The 15,129-nt window shown below is 43.0% G+C and overlaps 1 protein-coding gene across 4 annotated transcripts in view; it reads left to right on the plus strand.

Moving 5' to 3' along the window:
- OTUD5 (OTU deubiquitinase 5) overlaps positions 1-15,129 on the plus strand; it is an 83,525-nt gene that overhangs the window by 13,533 nt on the left and 54,863 nt on the right. For 2 of the 4 annotated variants that reach the window (XM_040324271.1, XM_040324273.1), the window contains exon 2: positions 7,073-7,312. The exons of the other annotated variants lie outside the window; for them this stretch is intronic. In XM_040324271.1, coding sequence (XP_040180205.1) covers positions 7,073-7,312 — 240 coding nt within the window. The remainder of the gene's footprint in view (positions 1-7,072; positions 7,313-15,129) is intronic. 4 annotated transcript variants of the gene reach the window in all.

A 15,129-nucleotide genomic window follows, 5' to 3' on the forward strand; every position in this document is an offset into this window, starting at 1 on the left:
TGCTGCCACAGGGTAGTAGTGGAGATGGGCTGTGTATTACCTGCTGTACATGAGCTGTCCCCTGCAGTGAGACATGACAGCTCCTTCTATATACACACAGAGTGGACTGTGACCGTTTGCTTCTAGATCTTCTATCACAGCTCCACACACACCTGCTGCCTGCTCTGTGCATAATTTCGGCTTGTGCCATTGTGTAGATGAGTCTTGCAGATTTTTTTTTATTGCTTTATCATATTCTATATTTTCCCCATAGTAGGTTTGCTGAGCCCAGTAGTCCTTAAAACCTTTTATTGCATATTTCATTTTCCTTGTGCGGCATTGAAGTGGATACTGTCAATGTAATTTGAGCCCTGCTGTGCGTATGAGAGCATGGCACGCAGCCCTCTGCATAAATTGTCCCAATACTGGAGAAATACCTGAAATGTGTCAGCGCCCGTCCCTATGTGCAGCCTTCTTAACAAGGGCAGTATGACGCAGACGTTGAATCTGACAGATCCCCCGAGCGGGCTCATTGTAGAGTAAGGCTGCTTTCACACTGGGTCGCTTTGCAGGCGCTATTACGCTAAAAATAGCGCCTGCTAAGCGCCCTGAAATAGCCGCTGCTGTCTCTCCAGTGTGAAAGGCCTGAAGGCTTTCACACTGGAGCACTGCGCTGGCAGGACGGTAAAAAAAAAGCCCTGCCAGACGCATCTTTGATGCGCTGTAGGAGCGGTGAATACACCGATCCTAAAGCACCCCTACCTCTTTGCGGGCGCCACGGCCAACGCCTGCGACGCCCCAGTGTGAACGTACCCTAATACAAAAAAAAAAAAAAAAAACTGGCTCCTAACTTTTTTAGCTGGATTCAAAAAATGTTGTCAAACCCTGCTTTGCCAAACCACTTAAGACCCGGACCATTATGCAGGTAAAGGACCTGGCCAGTTTTTGCGATTCGGTACTGCATCGCTTTAACTGACAATCGTGCGATGTGGCTCCCAAACAAAATTTGCATCCTTTTCTTTTCCCACAAATAGAGCTTTATTTTGGTGGTATTTGATCACCTTTGCGGGGTTTTTTTTTTGCGCTATAAACAAAAGAAGAGCGACAATTTTGAAAAAAAACTATTTTTTACTTTTTGCTATAATAAATATCCCCAAAAAAGATATAAAAAATATTTTTTTTCTCAGTTTAGGCCGATACGTATTCTTCTACATATTTTTGGTAAAAAAAAATCTCAATAAGCGTTTAACGATTGGTTTGCGCACAATTTTTAGCGTTTACAAAATGGGGAATAGTTTTATGGCATTTATATTTATATATATATATATATATATATATATATATATATATATATATATATATAATAAATATATATATATATATATATATATATATATATATATATATAAAAAAATTTTTTTTTTTCCTACTAATGGCGGCATCGGACATTTTTGGGACCATTGTCATTTTCACAGCCAAAAATGCTATAAAAATGCACTGTTTACTGTGAAAATGACAATTGCAGTTTAGGAGTTAACCACTAGGGGGCGCTGTAGGGGTTATGTGTGATCTCATATGTGTTTCTAACTGTAGGGGGGCGGGGCTGGACGTGTGACGTCACTGATCGCCTTTCCCTATATCAGGGAACAGACGATCAGTGACATTGCCACTGTGAAGAACGGGGAAGGTGTGTTTACACACACCTCTCCCCATTCCTTCAGCTCCTGTGACCGATTGCGGGACACCGGCGGCGATCGGGTCCGCTGGTCCCGCGGCCATGGAGCTTCGGACCGGGTCACGGGCACGTGCCCGCGACCCGCGGCTGGTCACTTAAAGAGGATGTACAGGTACGTGCTTGTGCCCAGCCGTATATGTGCAGGAGGCGGTCCTTAAGTGGTTAAGCTAGTGTATTATTGGTTCACTTACCCTTTCCTTCGATTTCCCTTCTAAATTTTTTTCTTTGTCTGAATTTCTCACTTCCTGTTTCTCCTCAGTAAGCTTGCCCCCTGTTCTGGCTGGGAGGGGTTGTAATGTGGGAGGGTGAAGCTGTGATATGACATGGGGCCCTGTGATGTGAGAGGGGGAGCTGTGATGAGAATGGGGGAGTGGCACTGTGATATGAAGGGCTATTATGTGAGAGGGAGAAGCTGTGATATGGGGGGCTTTGATGTGAGAAGGCTGAGTGGTGATATGGATAGGATGTAATTTAAAACGGGGGCTGTGATGTGAGGGAGGAGCTATGATATTCTGGGGGCTGTGATATGAAGGGTTTGTGACGGGAGGAGGAGGGCTGTGATGTCAGGAGGGGTGGTGATTACAAGGGGGCTGTTATGTAATGGGGACTAAGGACACTAATATATAGGGGGCTGTGACATGAAAGACCTGAGTAAAAAAAAAAAAGAGATTTGGACCTCCGCAGAAAGAAAATGTTACCAACCGACCTCCCTGAATTTTAATTCAGTACCCCTGTAATATGCTATGTTTACCTTGACTGTCGCCAATTACAAATATGTTACAAAAGACCCGTAACGTTTTTTTTTCCAAAAGCAACCAACCTTGTTAAAGCTAAACTCCATCTTTTGATATACTTTACGTAGTTAATTTTTTGCTCAGAATAAAGATCCCGATTCTCTCATGGCGTAAACTCATCTTTCACATTATTGGGCTAACTTTACTGTTTGATTTTTTATTTATTTTTTCATTAAAGTGTATTTAAAAAAAAATGTTGGAAAGACCGCTGCGCAAATACAGTGCGACATAAAATATTGCAACCACCACCATTATATTCTCTAGGGTCTCCGCTAAAATATAAATATATAAATAAATTATATAATTTATTTTCTTGCAATAAATATTGATTTTTAACTTGTAAGCAACAAGTGCCAGACAAGGGTTTAGTCTTTTTAAAGGGTTAGTAAAGGTTCTTTGTTATTTAAAAAAAAAAAAAAATGTAATTAAAAAAAAAAAAAAAAATGCTTGCCTCCCCTGTGCAGTTCATTTTGCACAGATTGGCCCCGATGCTCGTCTTCTGGGGTGTCTCGGCTCCTCCCAGCGAGAGCTAACCCCCTTCTGGAAAGCACTCTCCCAAGGGTGCGGGCGCACTCCTGTGATAGTCTACGGCCATAGACGCCAAGTGTATCACTCGGCCCTGGTGCGCGGCGTCATTGAGTTGATTGACAGCAGTGCAGCCATTGGCTCCCGCTGTTATCAATCAACCAATGAAGAGCCGAGGAGCCAAGTGCGTTCACGACGCAGGACTTTCGAGGGCTCAGGTAAGTAAACGGGGGGGGGGGGGGGGGCTTGTAAGCATTGGATGTTTTTTCACCATAATGTATTAAGGTGAAAAAACACGAAGCTTTACAAAACAGGAGCTACAATTACTGCAGCTGCTGACTTTTAAAAAATGGGCACTTGCCTGTCCAGCGCGCTCACGATGTCGGCAGCCGAGGCCGAGCAATCGCTCTTCTCTTGGCTGCCCCTGCCGTCATCCTCGGTGAGGGAATCAAAAAGGGAAGCGTTGCGGCCTCACTGCCTGGTTCCCTACTGCGCGAATGCGCGGCGCGCCCTCACTGGTCCCCACTGTCTCCTGGGACCAGTGTGTTTCCCAGAAGACAGCAGGGGGTGACGCGAAGGGGTGTGACTCCCGCGGCAGTCTATTCCCGGAAGTGGGTGCAAATACTTGTATTATACAGGTATCTGCACCCCTCCCCCCTGAAAGGTGCCAAATGTGACACCGGAGGGGGGGAGGGTTCTGAAAAGCGGAGGTTCACTTTTTGTGTGGACCTCCGCTTTAAGTGGTTAAACTTCTCATCTACAGACAGAAGTTCATTCCTTTTGATCTAAGAAGAAATGTTACTTTTTGTTTATACTTATCCTTGATGTTGTGATAAAACTTGGCAGGTTGCTTGGATTTTTTATTTATTTTTTTCAGCTGTGAGAACCCTCTGCACTTGTTAGAAAGAATCGGGAAGGGAAAAGAATTGCAATTTAGATTCTTAATGATTAATCGTGCAGCTCTACTATGCACTTAAAGCGGAGTTCCACCCAGAAATTGTTGTGGTTGTGACATCGCTGTCTTCTCTCAATGGCTGAGCACCGCTGTGATAGACTCTACTGTGTTCCAGGTATGAGAAAGGAAGTCTCGGCGCGAACCTGAAACGCAGTGCAGTATGCTGTATGTAGTCTTAGCTACATACAGTTTATATACACGACACTGAGCCTGTTTTTGATGACTGACTTCAAGTTTTTTAGTAGTGGCAGAAAAAAAAAAAAAAGATGAACTTGATAATGGCTCGGTCACCTTTTTTGTTTATTACTTGCAGAGCTGTTTTTTTTTTTTTTCTTTTCTTTTTTTTCCCTGTGATTGTTTGGCTTTTCTGTTATGCTTTATTTGCTAACAGGTACACTGGCCCAGCTACAGTAAGACAAAGTCTTCAGAGGCTTCATGTGATCTTCTGGTTTAAAGAAGCTGAAACTCGGCGTGCACCGAATGTTTTTTTTGTTGGTGCCGAAACCGTTACCGAGAATGAAAAATACACTAGGCCGAAAAGCGATACCAAAAATGACTGTATACATTTTAATATTTTTTATATTTTAAATAAAACTTATACATTTTTATATAACACATTGCTAATAGTATTAGAAAAGTTTCCATGCGGTGCACCTCCAGCAGATATGATGCAGTAGATGGTCAGAGACTGCAGACTTGGTGCCAGGAGATGGTCAGAGACTGCAGACTTGGTGCCAAGAGATCAATGCAGCCTCACCAGTGTCTATCATATGCCACCTGCCTGGTGGATAAATACATTTGTATTTTCTTTTGTTCATGACATCTTTAACCAATGACAGCGCATAACACGTCATCCGAGGGCTGCGGCTCACATCACCCAGAATCGGCGCACACACACCTGCCTGGATGTTGCAGCCTGGCAGAGTTGTGCGAGCACCAAGAGCGTGCAGAACGTCACTGCAAATACACAGAGCAAGCCGAAGACCCAGGCAAACCACACTCCGGCTGTGCCTGTTATAACCACCAGGACTAGGGCTCAAGTAGCCGCCATATTGCTGCATGCATCACTGCTCAGATCACGAGAAGGAGTGAAGGAGGAGGGAGGTTGTTCAGTGCGGCTCACCCTGATCACTAGGGTTGTCTCGATACCACGTTTTTAAGATTGTGTACAAGTACCGATACTTTTTTCAAGTACTCACTATATACCGATATGTGACAGTGGCACATATGTGAGTAGGTGTTTTTTTTTTTTTTTCTTTTTTTTTTATATTTATTTTTACAATTCATTTTTTTATTTATTGCAAAATCTTTTTTCGCCCTGTAGGGGGGGGGGGCTTTGGTAAGGCATCAGGGGTCTTAACAGACCCCTGACATCTCCCCTTTGAGACAGAGAAAGGGACTGAGGATAGGGATTCCCCAGTCCTTTTCTCTGCAGCCTCAGTTGTGCTGAAAATATATGCAGAGAATACGGCGGCGACTCCTTCATTCATAAACTGAGACATCGTAATCACAAGTTACAATGTTAGAGTTATGTGAATGGACACATCGCTGACTCTGTTCATTTGTAAAAGAGAGGAGCTGGGTTTACTGGTTCCTACCTCCGCTCTCCATCCTGATAGATCGAGGAGAAGGGGCGGAGGGTGTCACGGAGCACGGAGGGGGACAAAGGGGGGGACTGGAGGATAAGGGGACAGTCAGCGGTGATCGGTGCAGTGGGGCAGTTACAAGCAAGCACTGATCGCCATGTATAGATTTCACTAAAACAGTTGAGGGGCAGGTATCGGGTGAAGCATCGGAGCATTTGCCCTAGTACAAGTACTCGGGCAAATGCTAAATCCTACTGATCACTATGGGATTGCGGCGAAGAGACGAGGAGGTAGTGGAGGACTGGGGCACTCCAGGGTTACACGCCCACAATAGGCGGCACCCGGGGCGGACCCCGTCCCCTTTTGGTATCGGCTGATTTTTTGGTGGCTGAAATTTCGATGCAACTCTAGTTGAAAGTATAACTACACGAATGCCCTCGTACACGTGATCCGATTATCGGATGAGAAAAATCGCTTTCGGATTGAATGTTCGATAATCTGATTGTTAGTACACCGCTTTCGACAGCCAATCGCGACAGTCCGTCCAACAAAATCTGAAGGGACAAGCACGAAAACTCGGACGACAGCTCATCGTACCACAATCATTTAATTGGTACAGTATGCGTCCACTAAAAATCGATTAGACGAACACCATGCATGATCCAAAACACAAAAATAAACCAGAAGGGCACAGGGGTCGCACGCATTTCACATAATTTCAGATACGTAGCTACGCACACCGCAAGGTTTTTCCAGAACCGTACGGCAAAAATCTGTTCGTAGAGCACATTTTGCACTGTTTTCAATATTGGTTTTATGCAACAAAATGCGAACGATGTGTCGTACGATAATCAGATTGTGTGTGAGGCATTAACCCTTGGTTCACACTAATACAATGCAGGCATCAGCGCAGTTCCCGCATCACTCCTCGCCTGCAGGCAGTTCACACTGCCTTCTGCCAACCGCTGCGGGTGTCATTAACAAAGTTAAAGTTAACAAAGTTAATGACACCCCCAGTTTTTTTCACAGATCGCAAGTGCGAACTCGCACAGGGATCAGCTCACATAGGTTAGAGCACCCATGCGTTCCGATTCTAGTGCAGGGGAAAAACAAGTCCCTGCACTATATTCTGTGCGAATCTAATGCGAGTTCATCCATACAACTGTATGGCTGAACTTGCATTGCTCAGACATCACATGTGATCGGCACCTTCAGTGCGGGTGTGAATCACATGAGATCTGAGATTGCGCTAGTGTAAACCTAGGCTTAAAGTATTAAAACTTTATTTTTTCACTTGACTAAAGTAGGGTAGAGTTAAAGCTGAACTCCAACTTTCTTTTTACTAGAATTGATTGGGAATGATCAATCCCAACATAATCATACTTCTGTACCATGTTGCTCTGTTGTCTGCAGATCTTCTGATATTCTGGGTTTAGTTGTAGCTTTGTATCATATGACACTCTGTATATCCTGCTGATGGACTCTGTCCCTTCCACAGCCACTTCCTGCAGCAGCCAGTCTGTACACTCCCCTCTGTAGTCTTTCAGAGTCTGCAAAACATCAACTCCCAGGACTGGTACAAGTGACTCCCATAGCACGCCCTGAAGCTACAAAGGATCATTGGACATGTAGTATCAGGACTGGAAAAGAAAAGGAACAGGAAGTCAGAGAACTTAGAAATTCAGGCAGGGGGAGTGCCATCGCAGACGCAGAAACCTTCTGTATACAGCTAAAGCGGGTAAGTTGCACACAAACTGACAGTGGGGTTGTGATCCATTTACATGCACAATGCATCTGTTTTGGGGCAGAAAAGCTGGAGTTCTTCTTTAAAACTGCAATTTTATTGTTCATCTGTCTCATATTAGGGTGATTTCCCTTTGTTTCCTGTCCTAAACAATTGTCACAGATACAAGTGTCCAAATTGAATGATTTCCCATTTATTCCTGTTCTGGTGGCAATCCAAACTTTTTGCCTTTACAATCGCTTGCATTCCCAGTGACACTGGTGATCAGGACAATTTGGGAGAGTGAATCTCTGTAATGGGGACACTGCAATAAAAACCTGATCGTAGTTCTAACCTCTTGCTGACTGCCTAACTGTAAATTTCCGTCATTGCTTTGACATTAAATGCCAGGGTTATGGCAGCCCCCCACTCGGCTCTTTGCCCTTGAAGGACCGGGCGACATCTGACGTCACTGCCGCTTCTCAGGCTTAATTTTTTCTTTCTTTCTTTCTTTCTTTCTTTTTTCTTGTAATAGGAATTAAAGTGATCAAAAACAATAAAGGGACCTGGGGGCAGGCTTTTCATGAGCAGGCTTTTCTTTTCTGATTTTTTTTTTTCTTTGTCCCTTCGGGAATTTTCATACCAAAATTATGAATCGGCTGTCGAAAGTTGTGTGTACACTATACAAAAATCGTACGAAAATTCTTTGGATAAAAATGCCCGATTTCTCTTAGTGTGTACGAGCCATAACTCAAGATTGAGTATCGTCTTCCTGCTCCCATGTGCCGATACAGGAGACTGTGGGGAGAGAACTGTATCAAGAAATAAAATCAATAGAAACGCCCAAGATGGTTTACGTTTACAGTATTTCTACCTAAATCACAGTTGTATGCCTACTTTAGGCTCGTGTCTAAAAATGGGAACATTTAGTTGTTGCAACCAGATACCACCCTTCTCTTGTCTGTAATAATGCACTAAATGGAAAGAGCCACAACATTATTTTCCTCCATTTTTTTTTTTTTTATTGATCAGGATCTCTGCCTCTGCATATCCTTATTGGTGCTCCTTAACCTATACAATTCCTGACTTTTCTCTAGAGGAGAAAGGGGATTGACATTTTTTTAAAGTGATTGTAAATTTTTTAATTTTTTTTTTTTTTTTTTTTTTTTAATAACAAACATATTATACCTGCTCTGTGTAGTGATTTTTGCACAGAGTATCCTCGATCCTCCTCTTTTCGGGTCCCCTGCTGACCCTGTCTGTTCTTTCTCGTATCCATCTGCCCACATACCAAAGCACTTGGTATGGGGGCAGATGTGCAGGCTCGATGCTGAGACAGGCTGTGCATGTCTATAGACACACACAGTGTGGCCACACACCCCGCTCCCTCCTTATGGATTTTGACGGACTATCTGCTGTGTCTTCTGTGAGAATAGCCAGAGGAAAGAAGATCTGCTGCACAGGCACAGCACTGGGTGGAGATCAAGCTCAGGTAAGTGTTTAAGGAGGGCTGGGGGGGAGTAACATTTAAATTATTATTATTATTTTTTTTTTTACCTTAATGCAGATAATGCATTAAAGTGATGGTAAGCCTTCTTTAGTTTTTTTTCAACGTGACTTCTGGGCTCTCTCGTGGCTCCTCCCCACATCGTATAACTCCCTAGGAGATGCGATTTCCCGGGGGGCTACCTTGCGGGCGCGCTCCTGAGTCTAGCATTCAGCGTTCATAGATGCAGAATGTATGACTAGGCCCTGCGTCATTGGATTTGATTGACAGCAGCGGGAGCCCATGGCTGCGTTGCTATCAATCTATCCAATCAGGAGCCGAGAACCCCGGGCAGAGGAAAAGCGCGTCTCTGCCAAAGGAAATTCCAGGACCCAAGTAAGTAAAATGGGGCTGGGGGGTCGGTCACTGCCAGAAGTTTTTTCACATAGGATGCATTAAGGTGAAAAAACACGAATAATGTTTGCTTATAGAACCACTTTAACTCTCCACAGACACGTCACTGAGCCTGATGTGGGAAAGGTACGGTTCTGTGCATATGCTTATAGTGGGGAACTTGGATCTGTTTCCTGATACTTGCCAAGAGTCTGCCAAACACTCTTTAGTTACCGTGGAGAGTAATTACTAAAACCTGAGCAGACACATTCGCTTCTATCTTCAGCTTGTTCATTCAGGTAAAGTTAGGGGGGGGGGGGGAAGAGAATGCTAGAAGCTGATTGGTTGCCTTCCACAACTTCTCTAGTTTTTTTCTTTTTTCTTCCCCAGTCTAATGCTGGCCATACACTATACGAAAAATCTACCGAAATTCTGTCATTTGGCCAGTTTGTTTGTTTTTCGGCCAGCTAATGGGCACAAAATTGGTAATTGGGATGTTTTTGAGCCAAAAAAAAAAAATGAAGGACAGGTTTTTAAATTTTCTGTCAAACGATAAAGTGAAAGGTTGATGTGTTTCTTGTCCGATCTGTTTGCGCTAGGTATATGTAAAAAAAGAACAAAAAATGTATTTATGTCCCCTGAACGATTTATTGGTCATTACATGATGGAACTTTTGTTTGCTCTCACTGTCGAACGCTTAATAGTTTCGAAAATGGGTTTGGCCGATTTTTCGTATTGTGTATGTCCAGCATTAAAAGGAGTTCAAGCCTGGGGAAAAAAAAGTCGGCAGCTACAGATACTGTAGCTGCTGACTTTTAATATATTGACCCTTACCTGTCCAGGGAGCCCACGATGTCGGCACCCCAGCCGTACTTCAGATTGGCTGCCGGGTGGTGCTGCCGCCGCCATCTTCACTAAGGGAAACTGGCCGTTCCCTACTGTGCATGTGCAAAGCACGCTGCGCTTAGTAATTGGCCTGGCGACGAAGGAAGGGGGCTGGCACCGCCGCGCCATCTCCTGTAAGTGGGGGCAGGGACCTGCCAAAGTTTTTTGGGTGGAACCCTGCTTTAATTCTATTCAATTTACTATATATATTGTAAAAGCCTAATTCGCACAATCGTTAACTAAAGTGTTTGCAACATATCAAAATTTGTATAGCCTTTAAAATCATTCATCTCATATCAAGGATTACCAGTCCATTCACTAGGTTTGTACTGAATGCACGTGTATGAGGCCTAAGGCTGGATTCGCACCATGTCTGTTCCACCCAGCTAACATTGACGCACGTTAAATGCACATAAGATAAGTATTGAGTAAAGTGTTCTGCTTGTTATGCAGGATGCACCATTTTTCATAAACTTATCAAATAGATTGGAAACAATGTATTTTAGCTTATTGCATTGGTTCATAATAAGTATTCATAAATCCAAATAAACAAAAGGTTCTTAAAGTGGTTCTTGAGCCTAAACATTTTTTACCTTCAGGTGGAAGTTCATGTTAAAACTAAACTAATCTCTTAAGCCCTGAAAATAAAAAAAATCACTATACATACCTTTTCTACAGGCAATCCAACCTGCTCTCCAGCAGCAGAAGCTCTGCAGAGGACACAACTACAACTGTGAAATGTGTCCTCTGCACCCGCCTGCACAGCGTGGGATCAGAGCTTTTGCCGCTCGAGATTAGTTTGGATCACCTGCAGAAAAGGTATATGTACTTAATTTTTTATTTTCAGAGCTAGATAGGTTAGTGTTAGAATGTTGGTAGCTGTAGATGCAGGGATTTTGGTTTTAGCATGGACTTCCACTTTAACGCATTTCTTGAATTAAGGTAAAAAAAATGTTAAGGCATCAGCGTCTCCACTCAGCAGGTAAATATAGGCATGTTTGTTTTATTTTTATTTACAGTAGTGTCCACCTTCAAGAACTTTTTGTTTTATTTGGATTTATGAATAATTATTATGAATACATTGTGAACGGAGCAGTATAATATTTTGAACACAATTCTTTTGAAAGTGGATTTTTTTCAGATACTTGGCAACATAGTGTTATTTATGTAACCTTCTTGTTTTAGATATTTAACACTTAGTCTTGTTTTTTTTTTTAAATACAACTAACAAACATGTTATACTTGCCTCCTATGTGCAGGTGGTTTTGCACAGAGCATTCTCTTCTCGAGTCCCACGGCCCCTTTCTCCTGCCGAGTGCCCCCATAGCAAGCAGCTTGCTATGGGGGCACCCAAGCTGAGTCGCTGCTCTGTGTGTCCAATTGTACACGAGCCGCGGCTTGACCTTACCCCCTCTGTTTGGCTCATTGGCTGTACTGCCAAAAGCCAGTTCAGAGTGCAAGGCCCTCTTGGAAATCACTGGATCGAGAGGGGGCTCGGGTAAGAGAAGGTGTGTGTGTGTGTGTGTGTGTGTTGTTTTTTTTTCATGGAACGCATGAAGGTAAAAAAAAGCCTTGTGTCTTTAAAAACACTTTAATTTTTAAAGCGCGGTCACTCACATTTATTTTTCACACTTTCCCACAGAGAACATAGTGACTGCAGCTGGATAATTATTTTATTATATACCCTTGCGGTGGACTTATTATGTTTATATTGTCATTGCATTTGGCCTGCGTTGAGCCCAACGGATGTGGTATGAATGGACTATAAATGTCTTCTGTAGCTGGTAGAAACCATCCACAGTCAGCTGTAAAAAAAAATATATATATTTTTGTTAGTTTGTTTGCTGTACATTGGTCACCCACTAGGTGGAGCTCATTGGCTGATGGATTCCAAAACGGCAACAAACATGACATCAGCAGGAAGCCTGCTGTCAGATGGGTAGTTGTAGAAGATTTGTAATAACCCAGTAATGGAAAAATTTACATATTAAGGTTCCCATTTAATTAGAGTTCTTCATACACATACAAGTGTTGACTAGTAAATCCCATGTGTTGCTTGTGTTAGCGCGTGCCATCAGACACGACCTAGATCCAATCTTCTGTACCTTAGGTGATTTGAGGACTCGGATTACTACTCACTTCTCGGTTGCACAGTCTGTCTCTTTCTGATTTTCTTACTGACGCTGCGATTTTCTAGCACAGTCATCACACAGTGACATGAAAGGACAGGTTGTCGACTCTCCCAGGATCAGTGCATGCCACTCCTATAATCTGTTCAGCTGCTCCTTATGCCATTTGTCATTGACTATGTATTACCCCAGCCCAGCGTGTGTGTGTGTGTGTGTGTTTTGTTTTTTTTCTCATGCTTTTTATGACACAGAAAAGTTGAAGTTGAACTTGTGGCTATTAAAGTTCATCTGACTTGGTGTTTAAGTATTTATAAGGTAACCGTACCGAAGTGTAGGAACATTGTGGTCCTTGAATCCGAGTCCCTGGCTCTACATAAGGCCTCAAATCAAGGGCGGGGAGAGGACAAGTCTCAATATTTAATGTCCACTTTCAAATAACCTGGCACAGTGAAGACCGCTTCTGAAGTAGTCAGTTGACTGGATATGGTGTCCTCGGACCTCCAGTAATGCTCAGTGCAAGCTATTGGCTTGATAAGGATGTCCTATTGTGACTCCTATACATCACTTCTGTCTTGTGACTATTGAAAGCTCACCTTATGAATTATTGAAGTGCTGGAGACCTCTGCCAATTGATGGTCAATTTGGGTGTAAGTCGAGGGGCAATGTATCCATCCTGGGCCACAAATCCAAGGGCCAAACAAAAACAAACAAACCCTCCTGAGTGCTCAACCCAACAGTGAAAACAATAAGATGAGATGAATAAATGCATTGATCAAAAGCTAATAAATGCTGATTTAAAAGAGAAAATGCTAGAAAAAAAAAGCAAAATCTCTACCAATGTGTGCAATTATTGATATACAGTGTCTTGGAAAAAGTATGCAACGAAAAAACACCACGCTGTGCCCGTCCTATAGTGATAAAATGTCTCTTAGATTGTAAGCTCTAAGGAGCAGGGTCCTCTGATTCCTACTGTGTTAAAGTGTATTGTATTTGTACTGTCTACCCTCAAGTTGTAAAGCGCTGCGTAAACTGTTCGGCGCTATATAAATCCTGTTGTATAATAATGTAATATAATATATTTGTGTGTGTGTGTGTGTGTGTGTAAAATGCCATATAAGACACATGGAACGTAATGAGCTGGGAGCTGTGTGTTTGTCCTTGGTGGAGAAGTGGCATGAAAATGGTTTTCAACATTTTTTACAAATATGTGAAAAGTGTGGCGTGCATTTGTGTTCAGCCCCCTTTTACTCTAATACCCCTAACTAAAATCTAGTGGAACCAATTGCCTTCAGAAGTCACCTAATTAGTAAATAGTCCACCTGTGTGTAATTTAATCTCAGTATAAATACAGCTGTTCTGTGAAGCCCTCAGAGGTTTGTTGGAGAACCTTGGTGAACAAATGGCATCATTAAGGCCGGGTTCACACTGGTACGACAAACACTCTGACATTGGGAGCGCAGGACGTTTATAATTGATTTCCTAGGAGATCTGTCTTAACTGGCCCGACACATAACAAACATGTTATACTTCCACTGTGCTTGTATTGCACGGTGTGGCCCCGATCCATGTCTTCTGGGGTCCCTCGGCGGCTGTGTCTGGTCCTCCCCGCATGAACTCCACACATTCATGAGAGAGAGCTTGCATGGTGTGGAGTCCTTGCGGGCGTGCTCCCGTGATACAACCGACGGCCATAGCTGCCAACTGTATCACTAGGCCCCGCCCCATTGGTTGTGATTGACAGCAGCGTGATTCAATGGCTTCCCTGCTTCAATCGACCAATGAATGAGTCGGGAAGCCGGCCAAGATGCCAACGCGTTCACGGCGCGGGACTTTCGAGGGGTCAGGTTAAGTTAATGGGGGGGCTGGGGAGGCCGGTATTCTCTGAAGTTTTTTCACCTTAATACATAGAATGCATTAAGGTGAAAACTTCTACCTTTACAAACCTTTCAACCTCACTTTAATGTGATGAGCTAGACAAATGTTCTATAAAACATATTCTACTTGGGTAGGGTGACAACTGGGTTCTAGTCACAGCCAATCTCACATCCTCCAGAAATGTGAAGTGCATCATAAAACGCAGAAATGGGTATTGTAGTTTACCAAATCATGTCGAAGCACCGAGCAGATGCTGGTTGTAGGTCCATGTGCCCGGCCCCTATAAGCGGAGGTCACCTAACCGCTGGATAAAAGTGATTTTTACAGAAATGAAAGTGGTTATTTCATCATTCTATTGTTTCCATGATTATATTTTTACAGTGCTGTGAGAGCGTGATTGTTCTGACTGGACTTCAGATACTAAAGGCTGAACGTGAGACCCCTGGTAACAAAATAAAACGAGTTCTAGAGAGGTGCGCTGCAAGAATATGGGGCTACTATTGCTGAACTCTTCTCAAAATGCTAGTTACCTGGCTGTCATGCTGATCCCGTTGATTTTGCTAAAATTCTTTATCATGCACCTCCCTGAAAGAAGTATGTTCATATAGATTTCTGACTGCTCTTTGACTTTCCAAATCCACATCATTCTTTCAGGGCCAGTGACTTAAATTATTTGCAACCCAAGCAAATGCTAGTATTAAGAGTTCAGCGGTGGGGCCTCTTTATTTCACGTATCGCAGATTTTTTTTTTTTTTTTGCATTTTTAAAGCTTATATTTGAGAAGGTGTGACAAAACAGCCAGTTCTTAAAGGATAAATTCACCTTTGTAAAATAAACAATCATAAATGCACATCTTTTTGCAGGTAAAAAGGTGCTTTTTATTCCCTTTTTTTTTTTTTTTTTTTTTTTTTTATCCTCTAGAAGCCTGCAAAGCATTGCATCCACGATCAGTAGATCTCGGGTGCAATGCAGGACTCCTGCAGACTGTCTGTGTAAGCTGTCGTCTTGTGCCTTGTACAGGAAGGCAAGTACACATGATCAGAAGAAACTATGAACTACCTAGA

This window comes from Rana temporaria, chromosome 9 (genome assembly GCF_905171775.1).
Source record: "Rana temporaria chromosome 9, aRanTem1.1, whole genome shotgun sequence".
Lineage (NCBI taxonomy): Eukaryota > Metazoa > Chordata > Amphibia > Anura > Ranidae > Rana > Rana temporaria.